Genomic DNA, 24,675 nt, shown 5'->3' with positions numbered 1-24,675 from the left:
AACTAGGGTAATTTCTTAGAGAGGAACCTTGGTTCAATACTGTTAATACTGTTAATGCTACCATATATGATGTGTTTCAGTCAATACAGAGCTTTAGTAAATTGGGCTTTTTTCATATGACAAAAACAAAAAACAAAAATTGAAGTCCTGGATAGCATGCTTAAGAAATGGTAGACTTTCGGGGCGCCTGGGTGGCGCAGTCGGTTAAGCGTCCGACTTCAGCCAGGTCACGATCTTGCGGTCTGTGAGTTCGAGCCCTGCGTCGGGCTCTGGGCTGGTGGCTCGGAGCCTGGAGCCTGTTTCCAATTCTGTGCCTCCCTCTCTCTCTGCCCCTCCCCCATTCATGCTCTGTCTCTCTCTGTCCCAAAAATAAATAAACGTTGAAAAAAAAAATTTAAAAAAAAAAAAAAAAAAAGAAATGGTAGACTTTCTCTCCTTAAGTGACAGAACCCTATTACCGCCCATAATACATCCATTTTCCCAAAGGGCATCTCCAGATTATCAAAACACTATTAATTTTAATTAATTTAATAGATAAATGTAAAACATGTAAAGAAAAACTAGGAGAAAAGAGTAGCGGGGTTGCCATTAAATCAATCCAGTTATGATGGAGCATGACAACTCCATAGAGGTGGACAGATTATCTAAAAGCTCTAAAGAGTTATCTCATCAGTGGGGGTGAGCGGACGAGCCAGGAACACTCTGAGAGAAACCAGAGCATTTGCATCCATTTTTTTTTTCTTGTAAGCATTTACATTCCTAAAGACCCCTTAACATGTAAATAATTCATTTGCAAGTCTTGGAAAATATAACAAATTGTCATTTTCAGCTAAACTCAACATCAGGCTCCTCTGCCTTTGATAATATTAGCTAATGATTTGCATGATTGTCTTTCCCAGCAGTGTGTAATTTTATCACACTACTATAGGTCTCTAATTTGGTTTACCACTGTCGTGAAGAGGTTCTAAAAGGCCATTTTCTATTTTTATCGCTTCAGTGAGGATCTTGACCACATGTACGAACCAAGAGTTGTAGTAATAGATATTCTTTGTTGCAACAGTATTGATCATCTGTTTTTATCTACTTCTGTTTTTCTCTACTTCCATTTTTCTCTGTGGCTTTTTTTCCCCTAAGATATCTGCTAAAAGTTATTGGTATCTTTTTCTGTTGTATAGAACAAATGCACATTGAAAAGCTGGAGAGGGGTACCTGGGTGGCTCAGTGGGTTAAGCATTTGACTCTTGATCTCAGCTCAGGTCTTAATCTCAGTGTCATGAGTTTAAGCCCCGCACTGGGCTCCATGCTAGGTGTGGAGCCTGCTTCTAAAAAAAAAAAAAAAAGTGGAGCTACACAAAGTATTTGCATCCTAATTTAGCATTGATGACTCCCAAATATTTTTAATCTCCCTATTTTTTTTAATGTTTATTTATTTATTTTGAGAGAGAGAGAGCAGGGGAGGGGCAGAGAGAGAGGGAGAAAGAGAATCCCAAGCAGGCACTGTGCTGTCTGCACAGAGCCCAATGCAGGGCTTGATCCCATGAGCCATGGAATCATGACCCGAGCCAAAATCGAGGTTGGATATTCAACCGACTAAGCCACCCAAACACCCCAATCTCCCTATGTTTCTATCTTTGTAGCACATAACAACGTAGCTGATAAAATTTTAGTGTTTACAAATACTTTCACATTTGTTACATTATTTGATCTTTACAACAGTGCTACAGCAGAGATGGATGGGTTTTTTAATCTAAATTTAGAGGAGGGTATGGAAGCCAAGAAGACCCATGACTAGCCCCAGGCCATATATTCTCTAAATGCAGGAGCTGGGGTAGAACCCATGCCTTCCACAACTAAGTCCAGGGCTCTAACTTCCCTGCATCATTGCCTCACACAGAACAAGAAGTGAGAAGAACCAGGCAGTTTGGCAATGAGCCCTTGCTGATGCTGCACAGATGTGTGCCTGCCCCTCTTACTTTGCCTACGTAGGGAGGGTGAGACCAAGACCCCTGCCCAGCAGAGAGAGAGAATCTAAGCTTTGTCTCTGTCTCCCTAGCCCTTCATCTCTCCTTTCTTGCAAGTAGCTAATGAGAAGGCATTAGGTTGAAGACTAGGTTCAGGTAATCACCTCCTCCAGGAAGCCTTCTTAATACCCCTCTCAGGGCAAGATTTGGTGCTGTAAAAGCCTTCTCAATCAGTGCGCTTACCTCTTCGGGTTAGAACGATGCTTGTGTCAGCTTCATCCTGAACAAAGACAGCCATCTCTCTCTCTCTCTCTCTCTCTCTCTCTCTCTCTCTCTCTACCACCAAGGTACACACCTCCCTGTCCCTGCTGCAGCCACCCTGGCCTCCTTGCTGTCCCTGCGAAAGCCAGCCACACTCCTTCTTGGACTTTGTGTTGGTGGTGTCTCTGCCTGGAGATCTCTTCCCGTGCCCCATCTGGTGTTGCTCACCATCTCCTCCTCTGTCATTACTCAAATGGCACCTTCTCAGGTGCCCTCTCACTTCCCGACCGCCAGCCACCCCCATTCCTCTTCCTTGGTTTATAGTTCATAAAACTTTCCACCTGACACATATGTTTTACCTCTCTATTTTGTTCATGAATCTGTCTCTCCCCTGAGAATATATGAACACGGGTGATGATAAACTGATCAAGCCAAATGTTTTAAACAAAGACATACAAGTTACTCTGGCTGTCTTCACGAGCCGCTAATTAGCCATTTTGTCTATAAAACAGCAAAGGGCATATGCACACAAGTATTAGATACAGTTTTTCTCACATGGCTTAGTTCTCCCTGAAGGTAATGCCTTTCCCCACTGACACAAACCAGAGGATTTTCTACTCAGAGGGTTTTGAGATCATGTAATCAGGCCAGATTAATGATGCTTTTATTCTCCCCCAAACTGGTGGTAAACCCATTGTAGAATCAATTCTTTAGCACTTAGAAAATTTAAATATGGTTTCAATTCATACATATAAATGAGAAAAAGAAGTAAGATTATAACTTGTAAAAAATCGTTTTTATTGGGGCACCTGGGTGGCTCACTGGGTTAAGCATCTGACCGGCTCAGGTCATGACCTTGCAGTTCGTAAGTTCGAGCCCCGTGTCGGGCTCTGTGCTGGTAGCTCAGAGCCTGGAGCCTGCTTCAGATTCTGTGTTTCCCTCTCTCTCTGCCCCACCCCTGCTCGCAATCTGTCTCTGTCTCAAAAATAAATAAACATTGGGGCGCCTGGGTGGCGCAGTCGGTTAAACGTCCGACTTCAGCCAGGTCACGATCTCGCGGTCCGGGAGTTCGAGCCCCGCGTCGGGCTCTGGGCTGATGGCTCAGAGCCTGGAGCCTGTTTCCGACTCTGTGTCTCCCTCTCTCTCTGCCCCTCCCCCGTTCAAGCTCTGTCTCTCTCTGTCCCCAAAATAAATAAACGTTGAAAAAAAAAAAAATTAAAAAAAAAAAATAAATAAATAAATAAATAAACATTAAAAAATTTTTTTTAATCTTTTTTATTGACCCTCAATGACATTAATTTATTTTTATTTGATGGTATATTATACATAACATGATATATGTGATCTATATATTATTCTATATGGTATAGTTTACCACCAAACTGTTTATTTAATAAATACTCAGTTTAGTACCTATTATGTTCCCGGCCACTGTGTTGGATGCTCTGGATTCAGGAATGAGCAAAAACATATACCATGTCTGTCCTTAGGTAGCTCCCATTCTGGAGGGAAGATATACCGTTAAGAAGTAGTATAGGACCAACAGGTGTCCTCGGAAACCTTGGGAAATTTCCCAAGAGATACAGTATAGTTACATCAGGTAGCGTATGACCCACGAGACTAGTTCTGCTTGCTCAGCACTATGACTCTGTGGACAGAAAAGGGTGCCCTGGGTATTATTAGAGTTGCAGTGCTAAGCATAACAATACTCAAGGTCATAAATACAGTGTTGTCCCAGGGCTCTTCCACCATTCGTTTGTTCATTCAGTCATTCTTTCAACAAATAGCTACCGATCACCTATAGCTGTCAACAAGACAGATAGGTCCCTTCCTGCCCTCACGCTGCCTTCAGGTCAGCCTGGGGGCACCCCAGCTACAGCTTTGAGCAACGAGGCTGGGGCAGCCCTCACGTGGTGCTGCCCGAGCATCGTGGTGCTTGGGAGCGAGCAGCTCATAAGCTGCCCTCTGGCAGCCGGGGAGCAGGCTGCTGCAGCCCTCACTTTCACTTTGACTGCGGGCTGTAAGGTTCGGGGAGCTGCCACATTCTGAAGGAGGAAAAATAAATCACGTTTCTTACTTCTGTCATTTTCTATTTCCAGCCTTAGAAGAAAAGGGAGAAGAATTTGCTAGCATGCTTACAGAGCTTCTCTTTGAATTACATGTTGCAGCCACGCCTGACAAACTCAATAAGGTCAGCACTAAGTCTCAGTTTTTATTGTTGTTGTTGTTTTTAAAGTTACCGGTTGTAAAATTCAAGAGATCCACCTGAAATGGAAAAACCCCAAACCCCAAATGGCACATGGTGATGGGGGGAGGAGAGTATGAGGTCACTAATTAAGATTCCAGGAGGCAACATAATGAAATGTGATGGGAGAGAACATGCTAGACTGTGTCAGGAGACCTGCCTTTTAGTTGCGACTTCACCAGTAATGACCCTGTGACCTTGAACAAGTCACTTCTCCTCAAAATAGAATTGTATATCAGAGCAGTGGGTATCTTCAGCATAGGGGAGGGAAAAGGGGTACAGAATCACCAAGCGGTTTTTCAAACTCCGCCTCCCCTCCCACGCTGGGGTGATGTGCCAGAATCATGCAGACAGAATCCCCTCAGCCGGGTCAGCCACACACCCCCTCCCGCACAGAATGCTGGTGCCACGTGGAGTCTAAGAACCATCCAGCTTTTTCAGTCTGGGTTCTTCTAATTGTACCACAGCATGTTTTGCAACTTAGTGTAAGGACTTGCCGTGGAGTTTGTTAATGAAGACACTGCATATTAAGTACTTAAAACTGTGTTATTTTTCCCATTCTCTTTTTTTCCCTTCTCTTTAGCAAGCAGTGGTTGATGTAGGCCCTCACTTAATCAAGGTGGGTGAGGAAAGGGCAGGATGAGGCAGTGAGGGGGAGACATGAGTAATTTCTTTATCTCAGATAGAGGTCACCGATTCTGGCAGGTCAGTGACTTGAACACAGTGGGAAATTGCCTCATTTATCTCTGTGCAGCACCTGCCACTGCTGTGTGTGTGTGTGTGTGTGTGTGTGTGTGTGTGTGTGTGTCTCCAAGGTCCCACTGGCTTGTGGACATAGTCAGCTAAGCTTTAAGATGAGAAGTAAGTTTAACATAAGCTCAGATACAACTTTCACTTAAGCAAACAGCTTTAAACCGTAATGTAAAAACTCGGTGAGTCTGCCCTTTCTAAATTCAGGGAATGACAGATGGGGAAGGGGGGTTGTTCTGCTTGTTCAATTTAGCCATAATTTTTTAGGCTTACAGGTTTCTCAGACTGCACTCATGTGAGATTAAACTAGTCATGGAGCAGCTCCAGGTCTTTCCCACAGCTCCTCTCCTCCCCCCTTGAGGTCTAATGTCTCTATGACGAGGGAAGAGAGAACAGATCCATCCTTCACCTTCACTGCATGATACATTACTAGGTTCATGAAACATTAAGGGTTTCATGAGCCCTATCAAATGAGGAAATTTGCTTTAGCAATGACCCTGGCTAAGTCTCTAACCTATATATAAAAAAGTGCTGTTATTCTTTTATAGTTGGTCATGAAAAGTGAAAAATATACTATCGGTCTTTCAAGGTGACTGTCCTTTTTATTCTTACCCGTGTATCCTTTCACAGTGTGTTTTAAAAAGGTCCTGCAGTGTTCTCGCCATACTTTCTATTCTGCCCCCTTTTCTTACTTTATATTCACCAGAAAGCACCAACAAGGTGCTTTTAAGGGGACTCAGGAATTGCCTCATCACTTTTTGAATGTACAGAGAATCACCCTTGAAGGTTTAGGGCAACTCTACTGTAGTCTGGGGATTGGAATTTCTTCGTCTCCCAATTTGCATAATAAACGAATTGCTTTGGTTGGGGGGCCTTTGCAGGCCATGAAGAAGGCTCATGACTGGGTGGGAAAAGATCAAGCTACCGTATCAGTAGATATGGCAGAAGAGGCAGAGGAGAACACCAAAAAGGAAGAAAAGGAAGAGAAACCAGAAAATCCTGAAGAAGACAAAAAGGAAGAGAGAAGAACTAAGACAGTTGAGGTAAATTTATTTGAGATTACCTAAAGAGCGGTAATATTACCTTTATTTCACTAGTAGCCGAATTTCAAGTGAGGAGAAAGCACTTCATTTTCATTTGTACCCTGTTTCACATTATAGAAATATGAGTATTAATGGGATAAACACTAAAATTTCTCGATGCCAAGACAATTCGTGACTTAGCATAGATATTGTAGTTTTTCTCCAGAGCTTTACAATGATAATTTAAAGGAAAGAAGATCTTTAAGAACATAGCTGATTTATCATTAGGATAAAACTCCATCTTATATGCAAATTTGTAACTATAAAAGGTCTTTATGCCCCATAAACTAATGAGGTAATTGAAGCTTTTTCCAGAAAAAAACTTCATGGCCATGGTGTCTATTCTATAGTTTAATAAATTTATGTGAGCATAATTTATAACCTGTGTTCAAATATGAGTTTGCAATAACTTCACTTTTACATTGAATTTTCATTTTAGAGAAAGTAGATTTTAAATTCGATCACTATAAAGAAAAATGTCCAGTGAGGTTGACTTATTCAGCCATTCTTCCACAAGCATTTCTGAGCAGCTGCGTGTTGTGTGCCCAGAACTGCTCTGAGAACTAGGGACACAGATGTGAGTGTTGCCGTGACACCGGGGACCCAGCAACACCTCCATGTTATGGCAGCCTTTCTACTTAGAAAAGTCTCCGATACACCCATTCACCTTTGGGTAAACTTGTCAGGCCATTTTTTTCCCCAAGAAATATATATATATATATTTTTTACAAGTTTATATATGTATGTGTATATATATATGTGTGTATATATATATATACACACACACAAGTTTATATATATATATATAAACTTGTCAGGCCATTTTTCCCCAAGAATTATATATATATATATATGTGTGTATATATATATACACACACACACATATATATATATGGAAAAAAATTTATATATATTTTATATATATATTATATATATAATTTTTTTTTTCATTATAGGGTTGTTGTTGTTGTTTTAATTAAACTCTACCCCCCATTGTGGGGCTTGAACTCATGACTCAGAGGTTAAGAATTGCATGCTCTACCAACTGAGCCAGCCGGGCCCCCCACATTATAGGATTTTCAACAAAGCTTCTGCTCCATGAATAATTTTCTTACTTGCATTTATCTGTTTCAGGAAGTATACATGCTGTCCATCGAAAGTCTGGCAGAAGTAACAGCACGTTGCATTGAGCAGCTGCATAAAGTAGCAGAGTTAGTTCTTCATGGGCAGGAAGAGGAAAAACCAGCTCAGGACCAAGCAAGAGTTCTGATAAAGTAAATGTTACTTTTAATTCTTATTTTTCCAATTTTACATGTATGTGCCATTCAGATACACACCCATAGAGGCATACACACACCCTAGGCTACGAAAGATTTAAATTATAAGGCAACTAATTCTATTGTTCCGTGGTCATCTTTAAAAATAGACTCTCTTAAGAATCACAAGATTCTTTGCTGAATCATGTTAACAAGAATAAGAACAATTAAGTAGACATTCTAGGGATTATTTATGAAGAGATTTAAGGAAAGAAACACTAAATCATTCAAGGATAAGTGTTTATTTTAATAGATCAAAGTCTTAAAAGTACAGACCTTTGAGGATAATTGCATTTTTAATGTACCATAAGAATAGAGAAAGGACACCTTGATGCAGCTTCTCAGCTAGCTTCCCAAAGATATTCAAACGCACCCCCATGGTTCCTAGCGACTTATACCAGCTCTTCATATTCTGAATTCTGGCAGTGATGGTTGTTGATGCAAGCCAGTTTCCTGTGGATTGCATGTGTGTGCATATGTGCTATCATATGTTACAGTCTTCCAACAAATAGTAGCTATTATTATTAGTTTATCTAGTGGAATAAAATGTAACCGTATGCACATGAAAATAGTTGGTATGGAGCTGAAAAACAAGCCATCAGCTCTTACCCGCATGTCTGTATGCCGTAGTGTGGAAAATTAGCACAGATCCAACACCTTCTCATTACTACACAGACACAGGAGCCGAAATAAGAGCCTCCTAAAAATACAGAGGTACACAACACACACATCTCAATACACTCATTCACTTTGCTAGCTAACTAGTCTTTGCTTATTACTGTATTTGGCATTGTAGGTGGGGAGCAAATGTTTAGTCAGAGAACTTTCCAAAAAGTCAACATTAGCATCTTTGTACTACTGGTAGCATTTTTCCTCACTTGTAAGGAGGTGTCATCTAGTCTAGATTTTCCTATCTAAGCATGTGAAAATGAAAGGTGATCTAAGAACCACACAATCCTGCACGTAATAGGCTTAGGAAGAATATGTAGTTACCTCAGTCTATAGAAGGAAGAGGAAAGGGAAAAATAGGAAACGTTTAAAATATTGAGGAAGACGTCGAAGTGGTATTTTATATTTGTGGTGTTTGTTTGTAAAGGGAGAGTGTTCACAAGTCCCTAAGTGTGTATAGCAGGACCTTATTCTTAGCATCTCTGATTTCCAGTCCAGATTATACCAACCTTACCAAGCTGCACCAAGCGAAAGGTCGTAAGGCCTCCCATGTGTCTGTATAATAAGTGCCTTTCCACCCACCTGCCCAAGGCCATAGACAAAATGGCTCTGGGCTATCCCCGGACCTTTCTCCTGACCCTTTCTGCAGATAAGTTTTGCATGGATGGATGGAATGGTAGACAGATAGATATAGCCCGACAAACCTAAATACATAGCTTAGACAGAACCCCTGTTTATCAAAACAAAGCTCACTGCTCCTGACTTCACTAGATCTTAACATGTAAGAGTCTTAACTTGGAGTTACTATTTTTCTAATAGCATTCTAACCACTATTCATAAGAGTCGTATATACTAGTTATAGAAGGAAATAGATAATATTCACATTGTTAGGTTAATTGGATTGTTTTTGGTTTTTGTCATCATCTGTGATGTTATGACAAATGTTGCTTTGTTAAATATTTGTGCCCGTCTAGCATTATTTTCCTGAGGTAAAGTCCTAGTAGTCAAATGCCTAGAATAAACTTGGGGTTTTGATAGAAGTCTTTAAAAACAGATTTTATAGGGACGCCTGGGTGGCTCAGTCAGTTAAGCGTCTGACTATGGCTCAAGTCATGATCTCACAGCTTGTGAGTTTGAGCCCCACGTCGGGCTCTGTGCTGACAGCTCAGAGCCTGGAGCCTACTTCGGATTCTGTGTCTCCCTCTCTCTCTGCCCCTCCCTGCTTATGCATTCTCTCTCTCTCTCTCTCTCTCTCTCTCTCTCTCTCTTTCTCAAAAATAAATAAAAACATTAAAATTTTTTAATAAATAAACAAAAACAGATTTTATAGGATCTTTATTATGAGGTACGTAATAAAAACTTAATCAAGAAATTAAGAGACATCTGAATTTGAATTCCAGCTCTATCACTTATTACTGCATGTCCTAAGCAAGTTACTTAATCTCCTTGGGGCACTTGGCTGGCTCCATCAGTAGAGCATGCAACTGTTGATCTCCAGGTCATGAGTTCAAGACCCAAGTTGGGTGTGGAGCCTACTTCAAAAAAAAAGTTACTTAACCTTCTTAAGCACCAGTTTCACCAGCTATAAAATGGGGATATTAATGTAATCTTTACGATCACTATGAGGATTAAATATGATTATGCATATAAAAACACTTAATGCTCATTATTATTTCAAAATGACCAAAAAGCTAGAGAAAAGCCACTTGGCAAGAAGCTTATACCCCTAAACCTATGGAGCTCAAGCCTCAAATTTTCCTGCATATGCTTTTGATTCTAAAATGAGGTAGGGTGAGGGTGCCTGGGTGGCTCGGTTGGTTAAGTATCCAACTCTTGATTTCAGCTCAGGTCATGAGCTCAGGGCTGTGAGTTAAAGCTTTGAGCTGGGCTCTGCACTGAGTTGTGAAGCCTACTGGGAAGAAGGGAGGGAGGAAGAAGGAAAAGGAGAGACAGAAGAAGGGAGGGAGGAAGAAAGAGTTAGGGTGATTATTCATTAATTATGCATGCAGAGAAAAACCAGGATTAGATTAAACTATGATTGTGAACCATGAAAGATTACTGAGGGAAACATTTCTGCAGAGCATCTTCAAACTTGTGTGCGTTCTTTTCAATGAATATGGTATCAGTATCAGTAATTTTTTCTTGATTTTTAAATTATTTTATCTGATGGAAAATCCCCCCAAACCTCCTATTTTCTTTCAGATTAACTACTGCAATGTGTAAAGAAGTGGCCTCCTTATCAAAGAAGTTTACGAATTCTTTAACCACTGTTGGGGTAAGTTTATCATAGTGATTTTTTTTTCACCTGTTTTGGGAGATGAGCCTATGAGGAGCTGTGAGAAGTGCAGTGCCTTCTTTGTTGGCTCCGTAAAACAGAAGCAGTGCCATGATGTTTACTAAAACCAGGCCAGGAGCACCTGTTAGAACAGGTAACTTAGGGCTCTCATCTGACTGGGTTCTATCCTGATGCTGCCATCTCTGACTTACAAGGTATTAAGTGGGTCTTGAAACATCTCTGGGCCTCATTTCCTCTATTTGTTTAAAAAGAAGTCAAATAAAGGTTCCTTTCATTGCTTAATACTTGTGATATATAATTGTATCTATCTATCTATCTATCTATCTATCTATCTATCCTATGAAAATAATTTTGAATACTCACATTCACTATTGCCCTCAGAACCTGTTGTTTATGCCACCCACTGTGAGAGGTTTCCTTATTATTACTCTTCAACTTTAACCAAAAGAAAAAAATTCTACCTGTTGGCATAAGTGTTTCTATTCTCAGGGTAACAAGTTTGAAAGGTTTGGCGTTTGGAAGTGTGGCTTCTGGTTATTTTCTTCAGAAGCCAGTCACATTATATAACCCTACCTTAGTGGGATTGGGAAGACAAGTGGAAAATATTCCTTTTTAACCTTTTTCTTTTTTAAAAAAATTTTTCTCCTTTTAAAAAAAAACGTTTTTTAATGTTTATTTATTTTTGAGAGGGAGAGAAACAGAACTGAGCAGGGGAGGGGCAGAGACAGAGGGAGACAGAATCGGAAGCAGGCTCCAGGCGCTGAGCTATCAGCACAGAGCCTGATGCAGACAGAGCTCCACCTCAGGAACTCATGAACTGTGAGATCATGACCTGAGCTGACGTTGGATGCTTAACCTCTGAGCCACCCAGGCATCCCCTCCTGCACTTTAATCTTTCTACTTTTTCTTTTAAGGCCCTGGATTCAAGGGCAGATGATTCTTGCCATGAGAAACAGCAAATTTTATTTCCTTTTTTTTGTTAGGGTGTTTTTTGGTTGCAAATGTGTTAGTTTCCCAGGGTTGCCATAATGGGTACCATGCAAAGGTGGGGGGGGCTTAAACAAGAGAAATTTATTGTCTCACAGTTCTGGAGACCGGAAGTCTAAAACCAAGGTGTCAGCAGGGACATGCCCTCTCAAGAAGCCTCTAGAGGAGAATCCTTCCTTGCCTTTTTTTTTTTTTTTTTTTTAATTTTTTTTTCAACGTTTATTTATTTTTGAGACAGAGAGAGACAGAGCATGAACGGGGGAGGGGCAGAGAGAGAGGGAGACACAGAATCAGAAACAGGCTCCAGGCTCTGAGCCATCAGCCCAGAGCCCGACGCGGGGCTCGAACTCACGGACCGCGAGATCGTGACCTGGCTGAAGTCGGACGCTTAACCGACTGCGCCACCCAGGCGCCCCCTTCCTTGCCTTTTCCAGCCGCTATAGCCCCAGGCATTCTTTGGCTCATGGCAGTGTAACTATAATCTCTTTCTCTGCCTTCACATCATCCTCTCTTTGTGTATTTCTGTGTCCAGATTTCTCTCTCCTCATAAGGACACCATTCATATACGATTAGGGTATGACCAGTGGGACCTCATCTTAACTTATTACATCTGCAATGACCCTATCTCCAAGTAAGGTCACATTCTGATGTCTTGGAGGTTGGGATTTCAATATATCTTTCTGGGAGTACATAATTCAATCTATAACAGGAAGTGACAGAAACAAGCTGTACGTAATCTAGACAGAAAGGGGACTTTATTAAAGGCAGTAGAGGAATGTGAGCAGCTATGGGGATCCAGCACCAGAATATGTATTCCCTCTCTCTCCAAAACATTGCCATTAATGTGACTCAATTGTAGCATTTCCCAGACCCCATGTCTCTCCATTCAGATTCTGAGTTCCTGGGTGAGACTACTGAAAGGCTCATCAGTGTGGGTCACATGTCCGCTTGGTATCACCCGTAGTGACTGGGGACAGGATCATATCATGCAGACCTACCTGGCTGCTGGGGTGCACTTTCCCCCCACCCTGCTACCCACCGAGGCCAAGGTCAGTTCTCAAAAGAAGTGGAAATGTTTGCGGACCTGACTGTCAGGAAATGTGTGTTTCCCACACTTCTGTAAGCGACTCGGTTAATCAGGGATGAACTACATACCACCTATCCATTCTGTTGTCGAGGAATCTGGTTTGTTTCTCCTATTTTGTAAAACATCAACCCTTATACTTGTATAATTTGGGGCTTCCGCAATAAGAGCTTCTGTATGTAGACAGAGTGAAGAGGGAGACAGAAGTTCGTTGATATGATAGGCTTGATGAAATGCACGTGTGTGCTCGGTGTTGTCTGAGTGACAGACACCCAGGGACTTTAGTGTAACTGCCAGATTCACAGGGAGGTGTGAGGTCCTAATCAGGATGACATGGCCTTGGCGACTCAGCTTCCCAAAGCTTCTCACTCTTTCCCCAGTTCACTAGGTGGGAAACTGAGGCCCAAAGGGGTGAGACAGATGGCCAACTGTTTCTCTATGGCTGCCTACTGATGAGGATATATGTGTCTGTGCGTGTGTGTGTGTGTGTGTTGTATATTGTATATGATTCACATTAAACATTCACTTGTTTACATTAGTGGGTAATATTCACAGCATTGCTTCCCATTTCTCTTGACATGCCATCTTCCAGTACAGTGCTTCTCAAATCTTAATGGGAAGGCAGATCACCTAGAGAACTTTTTAAAATGCAGGTTCTGAGTCAGTAGACCGGGGATGAGGACTGAGTTTCTGCATATCTAATAAACTCTCAGATGAGAACAGTGTTCCTGATTCACAGTGTACATTTTGAGCAGCAAGGCTCTAGCTACTGGGCATGTACTTGAACATATACATATGTACACACTTACATATATGCACATGTGTACAAATGTTTGCATGCGCAAAATCAAGAAGACACACGTTACCACTTTGGAGAAGGAAAAAGCTAAAGCTGAGTTTACTGAAATGCCGTCCCATCCCAACACTACCCCTGATCTTGTGTTAAGATGAATCATTTATATCAAGTTTCTGTTTTCTAAAACAGCCGTTATTCATAACTTGAAGTTAATGAGTGCGTATTGCTCTCCAGACTCCATTTAAATTGCTTGCACATCTCATTGATTCTGAAAGCCAATGTCATTTTATTGCCCTCGTTTTGATTATATTTTAGAGGTTTATTGATAATCAAATAAACATGAAAGCAAATACCATAATGGATTTTCTGGTTAGTTACTAAAATGACTGGGGTTTTAAAGAGTTTTTCCCCAAGACTCCATTATGGTCTCCCCAGTAAGACATTACTTTGCCCTCAGTAAAGTAGTGTCAATGAGAGTGGGCTGCTCTGGAAAGATCTATCTCATTTATATATTTTTGTTTACCATAAAGTCATCTGGATACAGTAAGGAAAACCAGCCTATTAAGATTGCCCTCTGTCTTTCCAGTCCCTTTAGTTATTTATTGTCTAAGAGTAAAGTGAACAGTTAGATAGAGAAGACTGTTGATTGATAGACCAATAGTGGAAATAATGATACTAACTAATACTAGCTCTCATTTTTTGAACACCTACTTAATATCAGGCTCTGTATTTTGTGTGCTTTACATATATTCATGTTTTGCAAAATGGAATCTCCAGATCTGTCTGTAAGTTGTACTTAAGAATGTGTTAATTTTCTACTAATCTGGAAGACACACTCTGTAACCAAAGACCCATGTTTGCACTTAAAAGAAAGAAAATAAGTCTAGACCAGGGTCAGCTCTAGGGTAGACTAGTAAGGTGCTTAACTCACCCACAAATGTAAGAGCTTACCTTGCCCCCATGCCTCCCCAAAAAGACAAGGAAACAACTTCAGTCATCTAGATACATATTTTCATGTAAAATTTTAAAAAGCGGGGCGCCCGGGTGGCTCAGTCGGTTAAGCATCCGACCTCGGCTCGGGTCATGATCTTGCAGTTTGTGAGTTTGAGCCCTGCATCGGGCTCTGTGCTGACTGCTCAGCCTGGAGCCTGCTTTGGATTCTGTGTTTCTCTCTCTCTCTCTGACCCTCCCATGCTCATGCTGTCTCTCTAGCTCTCTCAAAAATAAATATAAAAAAATTTTTAATCGAAATGAATGCAAAAAGATCATGATGAACCAAATATCAACATTTCAAGTAGAGACAAGATCCAACCCTATACTTGGGCAACTCAGCCTCACTCACCTCCCCATAATCCCAGACGTGCTACAAACTTTCAATAGTTAAAAAATGTCTGAGCTTAAATTTCTAGCTATGTGACCTTAAACAAGTTACTCAACTTCCCTGATTCCTATTTTCTCATCCTTACTTTAGGTTATCATGGTACCTACCTACCTACCTACCAGGATTTCTGTCGAAATTAAATGAGATTAGATAGAAGCAGCACCTAATGTGAAGTCTGGTCTATAATAAACATTCCACTTCTCCTCTTCCTCTTTAAGAGATCCCTCCACAAAGCCATCATATGACATTTTATGTGGCAAGCTTTATACTATGAGCACCTAATCTGTCAATTTCATCCTTTTGATTCCACAGAGCAACAAGAAGGCTGAGGTTCTTAACCCCATGATCAATAGTGTATTGCTAGAGGTAAGTGGCCCCCAGAGAGAAAGTGCTTCTGAATCAAAGCAAATGTTAGAGCTACTTGTTTTGTTTGTCTTTTTCCCAGGCAGCAAGTGTTATTCCAGTTCTAAATCTTATCATCAACAGTCGCTTTTGAGCACATTTGTGTAGCTCAACCAGCTGTAAACCCTTGGGTGAAGCAACAATACCTAATTTTCAAGAATTCCTGATTATAAAGAGAAACGCTAAGCTTGCACGTTATTTCTGTTGCTGTTTCCTCCAGCAGAAGCACATTTCTGCTGCCAAGTTTGACACCAGATTTAACACTGTGATTATTGGCTGCAATGAGGGATTCTTGCTCAATGGTGATTTTTGTAAAAATGAGCCCTTGTCTCCATTCACGATCACCTTTGGTTTAGCCAGGTCTAAGCTTCAGACTAACAATATTGACAAGTTGACTGTTTAGCCTCTGTCTGTTCAGTGACCAGAGGCACTGTCCTCAGAGATCACTCACTCCCTGGCCTGTCGGCTCACCAGGACTTTGTAACACTGATATGAAGCTGTCCCCATACTGCTGTGGTTTTACCAGAAGCCAGTGACGGAAGAGAGAAGAGGCCCCGGAGGCCACATTCCTGAGTCATAGTCATGGTGTCCTATCTGTGGCTGGTGGAGGAAAACCTTCCATCAGGGGCCCAGCTATAGGGACCTGGCACATCTATAGCCCCAGGGCACCCAGCTGAAGCCACGGGTATTAACCAGTTTGAACACGGGCAAATGCATATACAGTTTTTTGTTGTCTGAAGTAGCTGTCAATTGCAGCGTTTGGAAATTACCAAATTCAAGTCAGGGAAGGCTACCTATATATTTATAATGTTTGTAGAAATTGTGCCTTACTGTTAGGGAAAACTACCAAGGTACAAAAGTAACAAAGTGGTGACATCAAGTGTTACCATTTAGGACACAGCCACGCAGTGGGATGAAGTCAACCAGAAGGGACAATGAGCTATAGGGGCAGGTTCTGGAGGACACAGCTAAGAGGAAAGCCAGGCAGTCAGATGCAGAATATGGAACAAGAAAATGTCTCCCCTGGCCACCCAGAAGGCATCAGCAGATTAATTTACTATGTCAGTCATGAAGAATATGAAGTCAAGTGTTTATTTATTTTCCCGGTGGGAGTTTTCTTATGTTTTAGTGACCTGAAACATTACATAGCCTCTCGACCGACCACGGTATGCAAGAATACCACAGAGCTTTGCTTCACTATATGCTAATTTGGATGTAAATTTTAAAAAATAAAAAAGTTAAAAAAAATTCGTAAAAAAAAAACAATACCACAGAACATGAATGGCAACATCAAATATCCAAACCAAGTAGAAGGTACCCATATGCATTCAAGGATTTGCCATGAATGATTACACAGTACTATCTCCAGTTCGCTTTATGTAGCCCATTCCTGTTTATTCATCTCTAGGTTAGGGCAAACTAGAGCTTCCTTCATACTGTGCTTTTGTGTCATTTCAGGACAGTGGGGTTGGTCTGGGAGAGGAATAGGGAAGACTGGATATATTTGGTCATGAATATACACATATCGATGTAGCCTCAAAGTCCATGGAAATGACTTGCCTCATGTGAAGTGAATTCTTCTATTAGTATAGATAATTAAGAGCTGAACGCATTTCATCCAAAGGACTGTGTTTACAATTGCCTTAAGCACCAACATTAAAGGAGAAATATTTTAAAATATTGTGAGGTTTGCAAGGAGGGACCATTATCAAACTGGAAGGATTGTCCAGGTTGAACTCTGCAAACAACCCTTGAGCCACATTTCTCCCTTCTCCCAGGGCTGCAATAGCACGACATACATCCAGGATGCCTTCCAGCTGCTGCTGCCTGTGCTGCAGGTCTCACACATCCAGACCAGTTGTTCAAAAGCACAGCCGTGACCTGGCCAGACTCCCATCTAGTGAAAGAAAAGGGAGGCCACATTGCTCTGTTATATATCAGTGAAGGGGATGTTCTCTGCACATCTGGCCACAGACGCCCCTTTGAGGACTCTACAAGCAATTTTGCACGGACAGTATGGAGAACGCAAGTTGAGAGAGAATGTCATTTCTCTTAATGTATATGGTTGTTTTTACAAATAAGTGTATTTCCTTTATGTTAATTTAAGTTTACAAGGCTTTATGTTGATAATTTCCTTTAATTTGAAGTTCATTCACCAATATTCATTTCCATTTTCCTGGTCAAGCATGCTATATTTAGAAATTCATGGGTAGATCCTATACTTTTTATTTAATCCTTTAAATTCCCACCTTTAAATGTCCCATTCTTATGGTGTTTCTTTAAATCAAATCTTATACCGAACTTAGTTTTGTTACATAAATATGGCAAAGATAACACTACTTACAGATATTACCTATTATAGTAAAAGAGAAACATAAATATCTCTTTATAGTAATTCATTCTGAAAACAAGCTTTCATTGAACTCCTACTGCGTGCTCACAATAGAAGAACATGATCTGAACCCAGGAAAAGAGTAGTTAGGTACTCTAAGTAATCTTTATGCCCAATGCGGGACTCAGACTCACAACCCTGAGATCAAGTTGCAAGCTCCATCAACTGAGCCAGCCAGGTGCCCCTAGACAGATGCTCTAAAAGAGGATTAATAATAATTCTTAAAATGCTTAAAAATACTAATAAATTTTCCAAACCTTAAGAGTTTTGATGAGCAAGGTAAAACTAGTGTTTTTGTTTTTTTTAATGTTCTGCTCTTCAATGTATTCTTGTATTTTTCCATACTCCTTGGACTTTTTGATCCCAAACTTTATATATGGTGTGAAAATATATATGAAAGGGGGGTACAAAAGAGTATTCAGTTTAAACTAGACTTTTTGTGACCATAAGTACATGATAGCATAATTACAAAGCCTGGAAATATCCGAATAGAAAATTAAAGGGATTTGAACACAACACACCCCCAGACTGCACCTTTAACTCCGATTCAAGCTATTGTATAAATACACACATCACACTCCCCAGTGGTAAATACCATCATTGCTTCTAAAGGGCAGAAAATACTGATGTGTGGCTTGACTAACTGGTAGATTGATCCATGACAGATTTCACTGAAGACCCGGTGGCCAGGAGAGGCATTGTCTGTGAACACTTCTCCTGAGCTCCATACACTCATTCTGGTGGGGGTTCATCCGAGCCCCATCAGCATCCCGACGGGCATTGTCACAAGATGTCTTGCTCCCTGGTTCTCTCTAAGGCAAATGAACCTTGTACTTTTATAGGGGTGAAAATCCTTTGTTCACATATGCTTTCCCTCCCCTGATAGAGTAGACTGCCTATGTTCCATACAGGCAAAATAGGAATATTTTAATATTATCCTATGTCTTATTAGCATTTTACTTGTGTCCTACATTTCATTTTGTGTATCTCCTGAAACAACCAAATAGAAAACATAAGAATAATTATTTACAATCTGGAAAAGAACTCTCTGAGGAATCAATTAAAGATGCTTTTTTTTCTATTGTTTTTTGATTGCCTGAAATGTTTCTGATATTAAGTCTAGAGAAAAATTAACTGCCAAAAATGCAATTACCTCTTCATAAATTTTGTAGGTATTGTGTACAGAGCAGAGGAGAGGACTTAGATTTACGATTTCTCCACAACAGATTTTTTAGCATCAGATGGATTTATAGATGTTAACTGGAAATGTAATAGAAACAAGTAGTTTCAAAGGAACTAGATTCCCAGAAACAGGCTTTAAGCCCAACTTCACCCACATAGTTTATAGAAAAATTTTTAATCACAAAATGAAATAGAAATCTGTAAAAGAATAAAAGAAATAATTGTTCCTTAAAAAGTGGTTGACATTATTTACATTGCATTTACATATCTTTTAATGATAAAATATCAAAGGTTGCCAGGTGGAAACATAGGCTGACAGATGATTCCTGGGGCCTAGCTCAATGGTCTGTGAATTACATTATTTAACAGAGAATAATCACTTAAAATATATCCACCCTCCAGGATTGCTCTCTTTCAATACTGTTTTTCATCATCACTTTTAAATAATTGCTTCTTCGCTTTGCTTTAAAACCTGGCAAAGCACAGGATCCAAATCTGGGCAAATGCCAATCAGTTACTGAATGAATGATTTAGCAGGCTTACTTTGGAAGTTTTGTATTCCTTCAATAATCCTTTACATAAATTGGGTTCATTTCACTCTTTGCAATTACCCTGAACAAGTGTGCCAGTTTTTTTTCTTACATCAAGTGCAAACTAAGTTCCAGTCTAAATAATGAATGTAGTCCTATGCCTGTGCCTTATTAAATAAAAAACATCAAAAGTGTATTTCCAATTCAAAGCAAAACGCATCCAAGAAAAATTGCTTTGGGGTATTGATACATACAGCTCTAAAGGGTAAAAATTGAGCCCCAAATCTTAAAGCAGAGGCGTAAGCTTGAATATTCTATCCCACTGAGGACAGAATTCTGTCTTTTCTCTGGGTCTCACACTGGGCTGCACATCACACTCATGATTAAATGCATAGTGTGACAAGCTGAGGCGGTGGCAGGAGTCAGCTGGGGTATGCAGCAGCCTCAGCAACACCAACTAAGGAACCATGGACCTCAGCAGCAGAGCTCAGAGGGGATGAAGAAGCACCAGCCTGGGGTGGGTTAAAGGAAGCTGCTAAATGTAGAAGTCTGAACCCAGAAATGAGAGCATTTCCTGTGCTTTGTAGAAGTCAGCTGACCCACCAGGAGCTCTCCTATCTGGAAAGTCACCTTCTGCACAGGCCAGCCATGCTGCACTTTTTAGAAACAAGAGCAGGCAGATTTCAACCAAAGCCATCCCAGAGGTCTAGGAATAACATCTTAGGGAAGTAATTTAGCAAAAATGCAAAAAAAAAAAAAAAAAAAAAAAAACCAATTTCTTTTCTTTTGTAAAAAAAAAATAGGGAGAGATGATAGATAGATAGATAGATAGATGATAGATAGATAGATAGATAGATAGATAGATATAGGTAGGTAGGTAGGTAGGTAGGCAGATAGAGTGTATGCTGAACAGATGGGGTGGATCATAATACATGATTTCAATCCATGTTTAATTTTGTAAGTGAAATTATTCTTCAGCATCAAGGTAATTTTTGTAATGTAAAATTTGCCCTTTGATCTTCCTCTTAAGGATGCTGTACATTCTGGGGGCACCTAGGTGGCTCAGTCAGGTGAGCATCTGACCTCCGCTCAGGTCATGATCTCGCCATTCCTGAGTTCGATCCCTGCATCAGGCTCTGTGCTGACGGCTCATAGCCCAGAGCCTGCTTTAGGTTCTGTGTCTCCCTCTCTCTCTGCTCCTCCCCCACTCATGCTCGCTCTCTCTCTCTCTCTCTCTCTCCTTCAAAAATAAACATCCAAAAACTTTTTTAATGACAGATTTTTTTTTTAATTTAAAAAGGATGTCCTGAATTATGATACTCAGATCCAGGCTCAACTTGGTTTCTTAAATGATTGTGTTTGTGAAGGCACATCAGAAGAGATCACACTGAAAACCCATCTTAAAACTGCAATTTTGCCTTCACAGCCACCCTTCACATAAAAGAAAAAATCATGTGGTTCACCATGTGTTTTGTTTTTCTAGATATCTCATAATTTATTCAGGTTTATGTTCATTTTCTGTATGTTCACCCATAATAGATATTCCTCTACAATATCCACTATTAAACAAATCTGAGGAGAGGCATCATGCTTTTCATCTTTTTTTGGCTTAGATCTGAAAATAATCTGAGTTATCCTGTCCTTTGAGCATCTTACCTTTAGTAACTATTAAATTATTACAATCCAATGGTAAGAGATGGTGTATTTGCTATTTCTGGCATCTAGGGTCATCATCGACTGGGAATAGAAGATGAATATAGTTAGAATTTTGTGTTGGGATTTAAGCTACGTTTGCCTTTGTATGGATCAGAGAATATTTTCCTCTGCATGAGTTGTCAGCCAAAAAGCAATGGGATTATGTCTGCCTTTGGTCACTGCTGACTCACTTGACAGGCCTGTCTCTTCTATTAGTCTCAAAGGAATTCTATACTGCAGAAGAATAATATGTACAATTTTTATATGCCTGCAATGAGTGCAGAATTTAGGGTGATTCAGAGATGATCCATCTCCCTGCCCTGGGTTTCACCGCTGGGCTTCTAGAACTGCCATTTGGAGGAAAAAGCCAGCGTAGAAGCCAAGGCCAGATGGATGGAACCTTGGCAAAAAGCAAAGCTAAGCCTCTGCCTTTGAGTCCCTGCCATATTTCTCCTTTTTCTCTCCCAGGATTTTTTTTTTTTGACAGTTAGTAAATGCCTCTCTTCCAGGATCAGCTTTTACAGTCCTGACTATCTCTTCTATATCTCTTCTTCCCTTTCCCTTTCTCTATGTTTATGCTATCCTTTTCCCAATTACCTCATCAGAAAACAATCCATCCAAAAGATTGCAATAATAATAAATAATATGTATTTACTATCTGCAGGACACTGTGCCGAGTGTTTTATAAGCATTATCCCATTTAATCTCCATAATTCCAGTATTGGATAGATATTCTTACAATCTCCACTGCCCAAATGAGAAGAACACTGAACCACAGAGACATTATATAATTCATCCAACGTTACACAACTAGTAAAACAGAGCCAGGATTCAAACCCAGGGCAGTTTGACCTAACTAGCTAGCACCTGAAAGTATTATGCACAGCCTCCAAACAAAAGAAACATAATCTGTTATTTTTAGAGACATCTGAACACTTAACATGTTTAGCTCTCTTTACACCATGAGGTGGATTTGTAGCTGAAAGGTTTGGTTGTCAGCTTTGGTTGTTTCCATGCAACTGAGGACAAACTGGGACTAAAGAGACACAGAATGAAGCCACACAAGGTCACCCCTGGATTATTCTCACCCCAGGCTAGCCACATCACTGGCTTCACAGACATTTACATCAAGCAGCTTCCTGGCCATCAACACAGCATCCTGTCTCACAGGTGCCTTTGATATGCCTAAAATGGCTCCATTTCCTCCTCCCCCCCCCCTTTCCCTGGTGCCAGGGAAACCCATTTGTAAATCACCACCCTTCCCTTCCTGAAAATCCTTAACCCTCTACTACCTGCCTGGAGCATTGGGACGTTTTTTCTTTTTCCTTGCCTTGAAGATTACCGACTCATCTAGGCAGCTGTTTAGCTGATTCTTTAGTACCAGGTGCTGTGAGATACTAATAAATGTTTTAAAGATGTACTAAATAACGCCTTCTTTTCTCTAAACTTGGTGTTGTTCTCTACAAAGCCCAAGAAATGATGGTGGTGATGGCAGTAGTGGTGGCATTCTTATTTATTGAGTGCTTACTATGTTCCAGACACTTTACCTCTGTGATCTCATTTAATCCCCAATGTCAGTCTTATGAGATAGCTACTATTATCGTACCCATTTTGCAGATGAAAAAGAAAGCTCAAAGGGGTTAAATAATTTCTACATTATCCAACTAGTAATTGGAAGAGCCAAGGTTTATGTCCAGGCACTATATATATAAAATGCTAGACAGAGCCCATGGACAAGCAGATATCTGGTCATAAAAAGGACTCTCCCTTGGGTTGAGTTCTCTTCAGCCAACATCTGGGCTCTTTTCTTCCCATCCTGTGGCTCCAGGCAGAGATAAATTGTTCCACAAACCTCCCAGTCAGAGGCCTAACCACATTTTTTTCCTGCCAATGCCTCTGATTCCAAGAGAAGGTGGGCAACCTATATACATCCCATTCTCTCTCGTGATAAACCTCATATTGAGTGATCCATTTCTCACTGAAACCAATGATTGCCTTTTTTGACACTTGTGTAGAAAAGCTTTGGTTTGCTATCTCTGCAGAAAAAAAAAAGAATCCATAACTAGGAAATGTGATAAAGGACAAGAAACCAAATGATGAACAACAGGGCAGAAAGACTGGCCAAGCCATTTATGTCAGAAAGATTATTTGGTCCTAGAGGGCATCTTCTGTCAGGGATGTATAGGATACTTTCCAGAAAGCCTCACAGCTCCCTCCCTCACTTGTTCCACATCTTTATTTAAAATCCACCTTCTCAGCAAGATCTCTCCAGGTCGAATTTCAGCCTTCCCAATATTTTATATTCCCTTTCCCTCCTTTGTTTTTTTCTCCATAGGATGTATCATTAGCTAACATCCTTTGTATCTTACTTGTCTATTATATGTCTCTTGCACTAGGATGTAAATTCCATAAGACAGAGATATTTTTTTTTTGTTACCATATTCCCAACACCCAAAGCTGGTGCTTGGCACATAGTAGGTGCTCAGCAATTATTTATTGAATGAACAAATACATCAAAGTCTGTAAATACTGAATGAGAGGATGGAAACAACCATATTATAGGGCAATTAATGAGAGAATGTCTGGTTGAGTTACATTATAAACTGTTAACTATTGAAGTAAGTGTGTCCATTTTAATGGTATTTGATGTTTTAGGAAAAATGGATATGATTTGGAGGCTTAGAAATATATGAACATTTTTTCCATTAAAATGAATGAAATTTACATTTTTTACTTAGAAGAATTCACTCTATGAGAGATTTTTCAAGACTCTTTGTCAGGCATGGATAGACTATGATGAAAAATTAAGGCCACTTAAGGGCCCCTGGTGGCTTAGTCAATTAAGCATCAGACTCTTGGTTTGGCTCAGGTCATGATCTCATGGTTCATGGGATCAAGACTTATGTCAGGCTATGCCAGCAGTGTGGAGCCTGCTTGGGATACTCTCTCCCATGCTCTCTACCCCACCCCCACTTGCATGATATCTCTCTCTCTCTCTCTCTCTCTCTCTCTCTCGGTCTCTCTCTCAAAAATAAACATTTAAAAAGAATTAAAACCCAGACACCTGGGTGGCTCAGTCAGTTGAGCATCCAACTCTTGATTTCAGCTCAGGTCATGATCTCACAGTTCAAGCCATGCATCTGGCTCTGTACTTACAGCCTGGAGTCTGCTTGGGATTCTCTCTCTCTGCTCCTCCCCCACTCCCATGCTCACTTGTGTGCTCTCTCTCACTCTCTCTCTCTCTCAAAGTAAATAAATAAGCTTAAAAAAATTAAAACCACCTAAATAAGTAACTATGGTATACTGATGCTGTGGAATAATATGCAACAGTTAAAAAGAATAAAAAGAATGTGCCTTAGTCATTTTGGACTAGTATAACAAACTCAGCATAGACTGCCTAGCTTAAAGAACAAACATTTATTTCTCCAGTTCTGGAGGCTGGGCAGTCCAAGATCAGGGTGCCAGCAGATCCAGTGTCATGGGAGAGCCCACTTCCTGGTTTGCAGATGGCTGTCTTTTCATTGTATCCTCACATGGCAGAGAGCAGAGAGAGAGCCAGGAAACAAGCTCTCTGCATCTCTTCTTATAAGGGCATTGGTCCCATTCATGAGGGTTCCCCTCTTACCACCCTAATACCTCCCAAAGG

General features: G+C 40.5%; 1 protein-coding gene across 4 annotated transcripts in view; it reads left to right on the top strand.

Annotated features, from left to right (window-relative positions):
- The window catches only part of FAM114A1 (family with sequence similarity 114 member A1), a 69,616-nt gene extending 50,913 nt beyond the window's left edge, over window positions 1-18,703 (top strand). For all 4 annotated transcript variants that reach the window (XM_047855731.1, XM_047855729.1, XM_047855730.1 and 1 more), the window contains 6 exons: window positions 4,322-4,413; window positions 6,099-6,260; window positions 7,434-7,573; window positions 10,487-10,559; window positions 15,141-15,194; window positions 17,009-18,703. In XM_047855731.1, the coding sequence (XP_047711687.1) occupies window positions 4,322-4,413; window positions 6,099-6,260; window positions 7,434-7,573; window positions 10,487-10,559; window positions 15,141-15,194; window positions 17,009-17,110 (623 nt within the window). In that variant the 3' untranslated portion in view covers window positions 17,111-18,703. The remainder of the gene's footprint in view (window positions 1-4,321; window positions 4,414-6,098; window positions 6,261-7,433; window positions 7,574-10,486; window positions 10,560-15,140; window positions 15,195-17,008) is intronic.
- The last annotated feature ends 5,972 nt before the right edge of the window (window positions 18,704-24,675 follow it).

The sequence above is a fragment of the Prionailurus viverrinus genome, chromosome B1 (genome assembly GCF_022837055.1).
Source record: "Prionailurus viverrinus isolate Anna chromosome B1, UM_Priviv_1.0, whole genome shotgun sequence".
NCBI lineage: Eukaryota > Metazoa > Chordata > Mammalia > Carnivora > Felidae > Prionailurus > Prionailurus viverrinus.
This window is presented reverse-complemented; position numbering and strand designations above follow the sequence as displayed.